This window comes from Heterodontus francisci, chromosome 5 (genome assembly GCF_036365525.1).
Source record: "Heterodontus francisci isolate sHetFra1 chromosome 5, sHetFra1.hap1, whole genome shotgun sequence".
In the NCBI taxonomy this organism is placed as follows: domain Eukaryota; kingdom Metazoa; phylum Chordata; class Chondrichthyes; order Heterodontiformes; family Heterodontidae; genus Heterodontus; species Heterodontus francisci.
This window is the reverse complement of record NC_090375.1, coordinates 131,485,247-131,498,330: the sequence shown is the minus strand read 5'-3', so window position 1 is coordinate 131,498,330 and position 13,084 is coordinate 131,485,247. Positions and strand designations below refer to the sequence as shown.

At 37.5% G+C, this 13,084-nt stretch overlaps 1 protein-coding gene across 2 annotated transcripts in view; it reads left to right on the top strand.

Annotated features, from left to right (window-relative positions):
• znf704 (zinc finger protein 704) overlaps positions 1-12,514 on the top strand; it is a 253,873-nt gene extending 241,359 nt beyond the window's left edge. For both annotated transcript variants that reach the window (XM_068032099.1, XM_068032098.1), the window contains one exon: positions 509-12,514. In XM_068032099.1, the coding sequence (XP_067888200.1) occupies positions 509-620 (112 nt within the window). In that variant the 3' untranslated portion in view covers positions 621-12,514. The remainder of the gene's footprint in view (positions 1-508) is intronic.
• The last annotated feature ends 570 nt before the right edge of the window (positions 12,515-13,084 follow it).

The following is a 13,084-nucleotide window of genomic DNA, read 5'->3' as shown; positions in this document are numbered from 1 at the left end:
TTTTAAGGTTCCAAGAGTAAGGTTGGCCCAATTAAAATTGTGATCTATATTCAGGATTTTAAACATTTTTAACAAGGATCCATTTCTTGTTAGAATTGAGAAAGCTTTCTATTAGTTATGTTATTGTTATTAATAAAAGTGCTTGTATTTATATGGTGCCTTATTACATCAAAGCACTTTACCTGATAAGTGACTTTTGGAGTGCAGTGATTGATATTATGTCAGCAAACAAATTAATTCCAAACTTCTCCAACTAAGTGAAGCAAATAACAGTTGAGGAGGTGAAATTCTTATTTTATTGAGACACTGGATTTTTATCTTGGTAATTAATAATCCATAAATGAAATTACAGAACATGTATATTTGAAATGTGTGATTTTGGAGAGTGCAACTTGATTAGCCGCTCTGAAAGTACAGTCACGGTCAGTAGAAGAGGTCCACTGAAAGGGGACACACAGGCCTTGGAGCATCAAAATGTCCAATTTTGGTTTGTTTTTTTCACTCCCAGAAAAACTCGTGGGGAAGGAAAGAAATGCCGGAAAGTGTATGGTATGGAAAACCGAGATATGTGGTGTACTGCCTGCCGCTGGAAGAAAGCTTGCCAGAGGTTTATTGATTAGAGGCGAGTTGTGAAGGGCCTTTAAGAAGATTCTTTGGGCAGCTATTATGTATGGTTTTGAAGCACTTAACTTTTTATAAATATATTTGTAACTAGCAACAACACTCATATCCAACAAGATGCACTTAAAAGAAGCCTGTGTGGAACTGAGCAGCAAGCAGGTTATTCAGATGTCAGTGATGAAAGATGTAGTACATGGAAATCTCTTTCTGTGAACAACTGAAGTAGAAGAAATTCTGAACCAAATGTTTCTGCATTGGTTTGAAGCATCATTGACAGAGAAATGAAGTATATTGTGTTATGATTTTATATCTTAGCCACAGAGGTTTCTCAGGAAACCTGATGGCTGTGAACAAAGTGCCGACAAAATGAACTCTATCGTGAAACACTCATGGTTTATCTTTTTGGTGTGACTTCAATGTTCTTCCGAGCAGTATAAGCTATTTTTATTAATCATTTACATTTAACTACAGCAAAATTACTAGTGGAATACTGTGTACTGTTGAAGATAAAATAACAATATGTGTCTTATTTTCTTGGAGGTTGAGAGAGGTGGAAGGTCAGGTCACATGAAAGGAAAGTGAAATTGATTCTTTCCAGAGCTGTGATAAACTTCCACAAAAGAAAAATTGATTATATTGCAACATTAAGAAGACACCATGGAACACCAGCCAGGCTCAACAGGCACCTTTATTTCTTAAAAAAGAAAAGTAATGAACAGCTACATAGCTTTGTATTAAAAATGAGTGGACTCTTTAGGGATGTGCATTGAACTGGATCAATGAACAAGGACAGTGCAATTGAATTGATGCCAGTTTTGCTTAACATTAACACTGGGGTATGCTAAGGGTAGCAGCTTTTTAAAAATTTTGTCATTTTGGCTGCAGTTCCCTGCTAACTTGTAAATTGTCTCCATTACTGAAAAGGACTGTTAATCAAAAACACATCCTCGGTGACCTGATGCTAGAAATCCTGTGCTGCTAAGCTGACAGGCAGTGCACTTAATGTGGGGTGAGTCAAAGGGGTAAATGTTTAGCGTCATCACCTAGGCAGTAAATTGACAGAGTGGATTACGCACCCATTATAGAACATGCCAGAAATCAATAGGTTGAAAATCGGGTGAATTCTACAGTGGATGGGCCATCTGCTCTATTTGATTACCACCCAGACAGTGAAGGTGAAAGTTACCCCTAAAGAGTCATCATCTCCCTGGGATAATAAGACCAGTAAGAGAAGCGATGCCGTCCACTATTAGTATCGTAGTTGTGTTAAAGTGTTCACAGCTTGCACTCAAACCAAATGGTATAATGTTAACCTCTTAAAGAACAACTGAAAGCAGGCTCTGACTGTGCATAAACTGGAATTAGTATAATCCACTTTTCATTATGTCCAACCGAATAAAGCTGCCATTGCAAGAAATTGCAGACAGTTCAACTGGTTTCTTCATAAACTGGGATAACATCCTGAGCAGAATTTCACAAATTGAGCATTCTACTAGGATTATACGAAAAGGCAAATCCTACTACAGAAGCAGCTATTCAGACAATTTTGAAAGACTTGGAAATCGGGTAAATGGCTTTATAATAGCATTCAACAATGATAAACCTAATGTAATGTGCATTGCTCCTAAACTATTAAATGTAGCAATGCTTTAAAATCAAAGCTTTATAGAAAATAGTGGGAAGATATTTAGGAGTCATAAATGGCCAACCATTGAAACCATCACTGCCGTATAAAACAATACTTATTGTGGCAAATTAAAATTTGAATATAAAGTTGAAACTGTTAAGGAAGATTGTATTAACCTTTTATGAGTTAGATTGCATTTAAATTCTCTAATCCATGTACCTCCAGAAAAGGTTAAAAGAAGAGCAACAATGATGATTCACAAACTGAGATCATTGTATGCTGCATACAGGATGATGGTGGAGGCCAGATTCTTCTCTTTAGAAGAAAAATGTTTGCAGAGGAACTTGCAGAAGAAATTTGAAATCTGAAAAGATTATTTAGCTTATCTCTATCATTGAGGCCCACTTTCAGGACCTTCATTCAATTGGCCTTGCCAACAATCCATTGCTCTGTACCCCTTGCTGAATCCAGAACTTGTCTGTGGTCTGTTTAATTGCTGCACTTTGGTAACATTCATTGGGGGTCATTTCACTTTCGACTGTGTTAGATAACTGGCAGTAATAGATCTGCTGCCCTCTATACACCCCTCTCAATTTGATGTGATTGAAATCAGGAATACAGAGGCATGAGTAGTGCCGTGTGTTGGCCACCCAATACAATTCCTAATCAAGTTTCTCCCTTTTGTGTCACAGAATACTACCCAAGTTGACACACAGGGCTGGATTTTACATCAAGCGGATGGGAGCTGGCCACCAATGTAAAAGTCGGTGTCAAACCCGCTTCTGCCCAGCCCGGGGATCCGTCCTGCATTTTATGGGTCGCCGGTAATGGGTAGCACCCCAGCGAGGCAAGAATGGACCTGTGGGGGGGGGGGGGGGGCGTCTTGGGTCTTGGGGGTGGTTGGGGAAGCGTGGACGGCCCTCAACCGGGCATCCTGTGCCTGTTAGTCACGGCCCACCCCCGGGGCACTGAGGCTGCCAGCTTTCAGTGGGCGGCCTCTCCCATCTCCCGGACACCCGCTTGCCACAGGTAAACCCCTATGGAGGCGGGCAAAAGCCCTGAAGTGGCCATTAAGTAGCCACTTAAAGGCCTTGATTGGCCTGGGGCGGGTGGCCTGTTTCTCGCACCCCCCCCCCCCCCCGCCACCACCATCCGCATCACTGGCATGGTGTAAAATTCCGGCCACTGTTCTTTCAGTCAACTTTTTCAACAAATCTTTTACTAGCCTAAAAAACTATTGTGACCACACTTCATAACTTACTGACCATGAAGCACATGGGATATCCTAACAATGTGATAGGACTAACCTAAAAACAAATTTGTTCTTTCTACCCAAGATAGTGCTCTCAATCATTCTAGTCCTTCTAAACATTTTAGATCCATTATCATATGAAATTTCTCAGCTATTGATTTTATTTTGATTTCTTGTTATTCACTTTTCCATTCCATACATGGCACTGAAACGTCTTGTAAAAAGTCTTAATTTATTATTTTAGTTTTTCTAAGCTATCACTAATTAATTTACTTATTTTTACACCTGTTCTCAAATGCTTTATTTCCTTCATAAATATTTTTTCTCTCCTTATATGTTTCTTACTCTCCAGTTTTCACTTTCCCTGCTCTCCATTTTAAATATTTCACAAGTATATTAATCACATCTGGCCCAGTTTTCTATCCCTAAACCTGTCTGTTTAAAACTAATTCATCTATTTCTCCAAAACCTGTTCCAGTTTTTAACAAACTCCATTCTTTATTCTTTACACAATGTCTTCAAATTCAAGTTCAATATATTCTGTTCAGCTTTACAGTATTGCTTCTAAGTACTAAAGGTACTTGTTTGACCTGGTACAGGCATTTAAAATTGTAAAGGGAATAGATACAATAGGGTATTTTTGGTTCAGAAAGTGACTAAGATCTGAAATTTTGGAAATTCTAATGAGAGAGGCATACAATTCTATATTGACGGATTGCTGACACAAAATGAAACCATCTCAGAGATAAAGATTCTAGTGTAGCGAGTTAGAAGGCACTGGGCGGGAATTTTCTTCGAGCTGCTCTGGCTCCATTGCCCTAACTTCATCATAAGTGTGGCAGAAACCCCATTTACAAAGCAGTTTCAAGAAAATTCTCGGTTTGGTTACTTAGCATTTGATTTATTCTTATTGTTGAGAGGTGATAATGTAGCTTGATGTATACAGGGGTTCTTTTTCCAAGTAGTTCATTCCCTAGGCCGGAATATTTTTAAAGGTTCTTTTCATCTTCCAAATTTTTTCATTTCATTTGTATGATCATGAAAGAAAAAATATTTAAAATTTCAGTGCAGTCATAGAAATAGTTGGAACATACATTTTTGTTTTCAGTTATAAAACCATTTTTCATTAAGAAGATACAATGGTGATGGCCAAGTTTATTTTTTTAAAGCAGTTTGGGCTACATGCAGTGATGCTCAGCAGCAGTATTCAGCGGAAAACAAATAAAAATGTGAAGTGGTTTTGGACCACACACCATTATTTAACCACTATTTTTCTGTCAAAAGCAATGTCCTTTTTTTAAAAAAAAAAGCTTTGGAATAATAAAAAAGTACAATTTGTTCAAGAAATATGTTTTGTAAAGAAAATAAAAGTTATATATTACAAAAGATGGATTTGGGGACTAAGGCCCCTTAAATTGTTGATTGTGCATTGTGGCATTGTTTGTAATTACGTGATGGAATCATTAGTTCCTGAATATGCATGTCATAGCCACCAGTGACAATTCTGGCAGACTTGTTTGCACTGCTAAACCAAATGTGACAATATTTCTGAAAGATGCACTTAAGGACATAAGAAAGTAAGTAGCACCTAAGTTCAGTAAACATTCTGAAGTTTGGTGAATATTTTTTGGAAAAAAGCAAATGTCAGGATGTTTGCACATCCCTACTTTTTCCTTATAGATATATATCTATATATTTGTGTATATAAAATGCCTATTGTGAATGTATTGTGAACATGCCTCGTGTTTTCCCTTGTGGTTGCCCCAGGGGCGTTTTTTTCCTAAATTACAGGAATGCTCTTATTCTCTGTTGAGCCAGTGGTGCTGCTGCATTTTATCATGTTTAGTCACATTGTGCTATTGTGCTGTGAGTTAGAAACCATCTAAAGTACAAGGTGCTACATTCTCCAGGGTGTTAAAATCAACCAAAGCCATGCTTTTATTTCTCTTGTCTAGCAGATGTCTCCTAACCAAAAAAAAAGTTTTACATAGTAGTACATAGTATTTACAGAATGGAAATAGGCCATTCGGCCCAGCAGGTCTATGCTGGTGTTTAGGCTCAACATGAACCTCCTCCCAACTTACTTCATCTCACCCTGTCAGCAAACTTCTATTGATTTCTCCCTCATGTATATATCTAGTTCCCCTTAAGTGCATCTATGCTATTCACCTCAGCTACTCCTCATGGAAGTAAACTTCACATTCGAACCACCCTTTGAGTACATATTTGAGTTGTTGGTGGTTTTTATAGCCAAAATATTGAGACTTAAATTTGTAGTATCCCAACTGCAAGATAGTTCAAACTATCTGGACAACACTAGTAATTCAGCAATAGTAAATCTGACTAAGGGTTAGTTGTAACTATGTCTTCAGATGCCCAATATGAACTAGCCTTGTGTTGATTGTTTGATTGTTTCTAATTTTTTTTCACTTTTGTTATGTTCCAAGGGCAGTTTTATGAAACACATTACTACTTTACTGAAGATCATGAAACCTCTTCTAATTTTCAGAGAAACCACGTAGCCATGGAGGAATTGAAAACTTTAGAGTTTTCCATAGAATCGTCAGGTCACATCACTTGCATAGACTTACAGGTTAACAGTGCAGAGATTTAACATTTGCTTCTTTCTCCCAAAACCCAATCTGTTCATCTCCAATTGACATCTTGTCATAAACCACTGTGTTAAGGAAAAGGAAACATTAAACATTATGAGTTAGAAACAGGTAATTTTACTTTGGTTCTTTGATGTTTATAGTACTACTTCCAAAAATAGACTGAGAGACATCAAAAGCCTCACATTATAGAAATATTCCAGTGAAATCCAAGCAGTTGTGTTATTCTTAACCACTTTTCAGATGCTACAAATGGCTGCCTCATTAGCAAAGAAAAATGTCTTTATTCTTGATCCCCTGAAATCAAATTTATATTATTCTGCAATACATTGTCACACAATGCGCTTTGTTTATACTGCATATGATGAAAATAATTTGCTTATTTAATTAAAGGATCTAATCATCTTTAAAGAAAAGCTGGATCTAACACTTCAAATACAAATCATTTCTTAACAGTGTTATTACAACAGTACTGCTCACTTTTCTGTGTTCTCCCATGAACATCTCCTGCTTTCCCCCAAATGATGTCATTATTCAGTCCAGTCAACTTGTCATTCTGACACTACATCCTCACTACCCACTCTAATCACCCTAATAGTCCATACTACATTTTCACTGGTCGATGCTGACATTTTGCTAGTCCTGTTCTATGCTCTTCCTACCCAGTTCAAACAACTTGCTGCTATTCCCATGTTACACCATTATTGTTCCTCTGAGTACATCACCAGATTTCTGCTTCTGCTATGCCACCAAGTATGCTAGTATCTATTGTAGCATTGCTATGTTGCCTTGTACAGAGTTTACTCTCAATGCCACTGACCTCTTCCTATTTTCTGTTTCTATTTTTGACCTCTTCCCATTTTCTGTTCATCATTCTTTTCCGTCATACAGTAGAAAAAAAAACTTACATCAGTACAATTTTACACAGTAGAACAGTCCAAGCATTAAAATAAGGGACTGTCTAAAATCTACCATATCCAAGTTAAATTAAATATACTTTTAAAATGTTGAACTGGAATGCTAAAGTTTACTGAAAGATTTCTATATACTATACATCAGGGATTAGTGTTTGGCTTTATCTGTGTTTTAAAATTACTCCAAAGTAACTGAAGTAAATCCAATTTGTATTAGAAATTCAAAATCTTCTTGCCTTTACACTATGAAAGGATGTTTTTATCCTGAAAAACAACAAATTTATTTCAATATGTATCTGGAGTGAGATTTGCCAACTTGACTCACTGTGGAATTATTTTGCATCTGTTAGACAAGACCTCTAATAGTCTGGCAGAGAAGTGACTACAATGCATGATCTCTGAAGAAATAACTATCTACAAATGTCATCTGGTGTTTCCCTGGTGCTGATAAACACAAACTGCAGTTACCACAGGCAGCACAGGCAAAATAGTTTTTAAACAAAAATTGAACTATGTCAAATGTTATTCATAAACTTTTGTACAGGTGTTTTCCAAGTTATTGTGTTTTGTTTTGTACCAAAGGACATTGTCTTTGCCAATATGCAGACTAACATTACTTGCCAGAAAAGAGAATGAAAAAAACCTCAGGATTGCTGTTTTCACAGGTTTGTTAAATGGTAGAGAATGTTGGGCAGAAACTTTTTCAAGCCATAACCAATGTTCTTATGTTTGGAGTAGTAAGACTTATCTCAGGAGAACAGGCGCAGTTTCATTGCCTGTTATTTTAAGAGGTTTGAATGCACTACAACTGCACATCATATTTTGCAGTGAATAGATCTATCAACAATTTGAAATTTTTAAGCGTCTTCACATTAAACTGCAAAAGGCTGCCGCCATTTTGATTAACCTCAATTCACCCTTTTGCCTTCTGATGCAATTCCTCTCACCCACGTAGATCATTTGCTTTAGTGGACTTATTTGGTGACTTATTTCGTATGTTGATTATCCTTTGTGAAATAGTTCAGACTGAGTTCCTTATTTACATCCTTTTTTTAAATTAGGTCTCTTAATTCATGAACTGTTTGCTAATTAAAGCATCCTAATGGCCGATGGCAAGACCAAAGGTGTTACAAGAATGTGCAGTTGTTGCATGTGCAATAATCTCTTTTTAAAATGGTTAAGTAAATGTAAAAAAAACTGTAAGCTATGCATCTTGTAATGTTGTCTGTGACACTGCAGTCTGATTGTACAAATGATGAGTAAAGCATTCCTCTGTACAAATCTGCCTAATTGCCAAACATATCTGTAACCACGGTATCTGCTTAAGGTGCAAACTTTATCGGGTTTTAAGTAGTACTCTCGAACTGAAATTATGTCATTTTTGGAAAAAAGAATGGTCGAGCAGTGTTATATAAAGCATTGTGTCTATATTGAACAATCAGTGGTGTGGTTAACCTGAGGTCTGTGGCTACATTCTTTTTCTCGCAATAGAGAAATCTGCAGCTTTAGTTTGTTTGGCAGCACGTGTTGAGCAGGTAATTCACCAGTTCAGAATATTGCTTTCTTTAACAAAAATTTATAAACCAGAAAATAGTGTGGTAATTTACCTTCCTCAATAAAACAAAATCACTGAGCATATTAAAAATAGGGATAGATATGAACATCCCAAACTCTTGAAGGTGTCTCAATTCCAGACTCACAAAGAGCAGGTAACTCCCTCAACAAATATTCAACAAAAGTTAGAATCCCTGTAGGAACATAGGAAGAAGAGTAAACCATTTAGCCCCTCAAACCTGTGCTACCATGCCTGATCTACAACCTAACTTCACACACTTGCCTAAACCCTATATCCTTTAACACCTTTGAAAACCAAAAATTAGCCATCTCAGATTTAAAATTTACAATTGATCTAGCATCAGTTGTCATTTTCAGAAGACAGTTCCAAACTCCTACTGCCCTTTGTGTGGAAGTGTTCTTAATTTCACCCTAATAGGTCAGGCTGTAATTTTTAGACTATGCTGCTTAGCCCTAGGCTTCCCAACCAGCAGAAATTTTGTTTACCCTATCTTGAAAACTTAGAACAAATCACCCCTTAACTTTCTAAATTCTGGTGACTACAACCCTAGTTTGTGTAATCTCTCCTAGTAATTTAACTCTTGGAGCCCAGATACCATTCTGGTAAATCTACGCTGCACTCCCTCCAAGGCCAGTATATCCTTCCTAAGGTGTGGTTCCCAGAACTGCTCACAGTACTCCAGGTGTCGTCTAACCATGGTTTTGTCTAGCTGAAGATGACTTTGACCCTCTTATAGTCTAGCCTTCTAGCTATAAAGGCCAGCATTCGATTAGCCTTGTTGATTAATTTCTGTACCCATTCGTGACAATTTAATGACCTATGTACCTGGACCTGAACTGTTTCTAGCTTTTCACCATGAATAGTTGAGGCCCCAACCACAGATCCTTGTGGAACATCACTCGTCACATCTTCCCAATTAGAGAACCTGCCTTTTATCCCTCGTCTGTCAAGAGCAAAATACTGCAGATGCTGGAAATCTGAAATAAAAGCAGAAAATGCTGGAAATACTCAGCAGGTCTGACAATATCTGTAGAGAGAGAGACAGAGTTAGTGTTTTAAGGCCTGATGATTATATCCAGCATTTTCTATTTTTAATCCCTAGGCTGTCTCCTGCTGCTCAGCCAATTTTCCAACCAGGTCAATAATCTGCCTTCAATCTCATGGGCTTTAACTTTAGCTAATAATCTCTTATGAGGGACTTTACTGAATACCTTCTGGAAGTCCATATAAATAACATCCAGCACCTAATCAGGTTCGTCAGGCATGATCTACCCTTTACAAATCTATTCTGACTCTGATCAGCTGAAAATTTTCAAGGTGTTCAGTCACCCTGTCCTTAATTATAGACTCTGGTTATTCCCTGACAACAGATGTTAGGCTAACTGGTCTATAATTTGTTGATTTTCCTCTCTGACCTTCCTTAAATAGCAGTCACATGCACAATTTTCCAATTTAAAAGAATGGTTTCCCAAATCAAGAGAACTTTGGAAGATTATAGTTAGCGCATTTGCAATGTCCTCATCGACTTTCTTTAAAACCCTGGGATGGAAACCATTTAGTCCTGGGGATTTGTCACTCTAGTGCCATTATTTTCTTCATTACTGTTATTTTGCTTATGTTAATTTTGGTGAGACCCTGTCAATGATTCTGTATTAGTTTCCTTGGGATTTCTGGTATGCAGACCTCTTCCTCTACTGTAAATACCGACGCAAAGTAGTTAATTGCAGCAAATTTCAGACATTGGCCCTTATTTAGTTAGTAGCCGATACTATTTGAATAACATTGACATAAATACAGTACACTACATTTCTGCAGCCATAACTATTTTTAATTTTGCTTCTACAAATCTCTTCATCACTGCCTGTTCAACTTCATACTATCACACCAAACAGCTTTTAACAAGCAAACTAATTTTATATATAAAGCCCAATACAATGGGTTAACTGGCCCAAGTTTTTGTGAAATAACAGAACTGATATTTGCAGCATTTCTAAGGACGTAGCAGCAGGTGGGGCCTTCTCTCCGAATTGCCTCGACAGTTTGAGAAAACAGCCACAGGAGAAGGTACCTCACCAGACAGTAGGCAGGAAAACCGAAGGATATCAATCCATCCTGATGAGACTAATCAAGGGTGCCATATTAAAAAGTCTGGATGGTTACATGGTTAAATGTTGAGCTGAGCCACACAGACCAGGAAGACTCCCAAGGTCAATCACTGGTCTGTACTAACTGAGCCAGGGAGTGATGAAAGTGTCATTGGTTTCTGTATTTCTGAGTAAAGGAAAGGGAAAATTGGCCACAGCCCTTAGTTTTGATCACTATCCAGGTGAGGATTGATCACTTTTCTCCTGCTTTGGCACACTTCTTGAATAAAGTTAATATTTGGTTGTTACTCATTGGTTATTCTCAATATCAGTGAAATGATTCATCCTAGCTTCCAAGTTAATTCTTTGGATTGTTAACACAAAGTCTTCATGGCTCCAATCTGTTGTTAGGTGGCCTTAAAAGCAACCATCTATCTTGATTATGTTGTACCATCAAGGTTTACTGGAAATCAAGGTTTCCAAAATCCACTGTGGCAGGAACATATGACAGTTCAGTAGGATTCTTCTGTATTTGCTGTTTCTTTCTTCCATGGGCTCCCAGTATTTTCTATTTCCCACCCTTTTTTTTTCCTGAAAGTAACTTAACTGATAGGAAATAGGACCTAACTGAAGTCTTTTTGAACTGCAGACCTTTTGATGGATTTTTTGAATATCAGGCACTCATCTCTGGTGCCCTTAGTTAAGGCCAAAAGAGGTCTGCCATCATTAGCTGTTTTCATTTATCTGAGAAACCCACCACTGGAAGAATAAATGTGCAGTTGAAATATTAATTGTCAATTTTATTACCTATACACAGTGTAATAAAGTATTGAAAGTATTAGAAAAGAAGAACCTTGTACAAAAGACCATTGATAAAGGTTTCACCTTATCATTAGCATTCTGATACTGAAGATAGCAACTCCTGTTTTCACTTACTAAGGAGGCCCAAAGAGACACAGTGTAATAAAGTATTGAAAGTATTAGAAAAGAAGAACCTTGTACAAAAGACCATTGATAAAGGTTTCACCTTATCATTAGCATTCTGATACTGAAGATAGCAACTCCTGTTTTTCACTTACTATGAAGATAGAAACTCACAAATTTCTAAGTGATATTCATGTTGACTGTTAAATGATAGGGGAAAATTTCTGTACTAGTTAGTAACAGACTGTACATATTACAGGCTTTAACTGTTTGATGTGATGCTTTGTTTTACAGTTGTCAGTTTTCATATACTGTGGAGATAATTAAACCGCTGTGCTGTCAGTGTCTGCGTCAGACTAACTGTACATTCCAGTGGGATTTTAGGGCTCATCCTGTCTGGTTTTGCAGTTCTGTGCAGGCCAGTGTTTTTTTTTTTGGTGTATTTAAAGGATTGTGCATTTTTCATTCCTGGAAGAATTAATCAGGCTAATGACACAGATGAATCTCTTCATACAGTAGATGAGAACACGATTCTAGGTAATAGAAGGTTGACTACAGCTGGAAAACTGGCAAGTCAGGTGTTCTTCATGACAGACTTAAATATTTAGGTCTCCTAATTAGGCACTTTTTGCCTAATAAAGTTAATTAGTTAATTTGGTCACTGTGATTTCTGGAGTTCGGTAAATTTTTTTGCAGTTGCCATTGTCTAAGCTTGTATACTCCAGACCTAATTACTAATGTTGCCTGGCACATGTTAGCTATTTTAAAAGATGTATGAGTCTTTATCTTTGAAGAGCCTAACTAATCCAGTGCCATGGAGCAACAAAACAGTTAAATGCACTGGTTAATCACAAGTATGACCATTGCGTGTTTGTAAATATGTATTATGTAATAAAAATCTCAATATGCAGTCACTGTTTCATGTGAATCTTTTTATAATGATATTTAATGACCTGTTCAGTCAGTCATTGCTATTTTCCTTCTCTGCTATATATTGACTGACATTGCACTGGACAGTCTTAAAGGTGCACATATGAAAATCTGTCAAAACCTTTGTTTACATGAATACAAGGCAGTATTATAAATTGTATCAGATCACGTTGATTTGTTAACTCGCGTATTGTAGCTCAGACTTATCAACACCCTTCTGACCTGTTTTTGGTTGCTGGGTAAGAGTCTCGGAAAATTCAGCCAATCTGCAGATTTAATCAGCTCCCTTGTAAAGGGGGCCGATGTAGAGGGAAAGATTATGTGCCGATAAGAGTAGCACTGAGGGAAAGGTGGGGTGGGGGGGCGGGGTGGTGAATGTGGAGGGGATGGCATTGAAGGAGAAAGAGATGAGGGACATGAAAGGGAGGGAATTGGATAACAATGAAGTGAAAAGGGAAGGCAGTGGAAACTGTTAGTGCTGCTTTTGGAAGGAAGTGAAAAAGCTGAGAGTAGTGTGTTGGGTTGGAGGAGGAAGCCCAGTGCC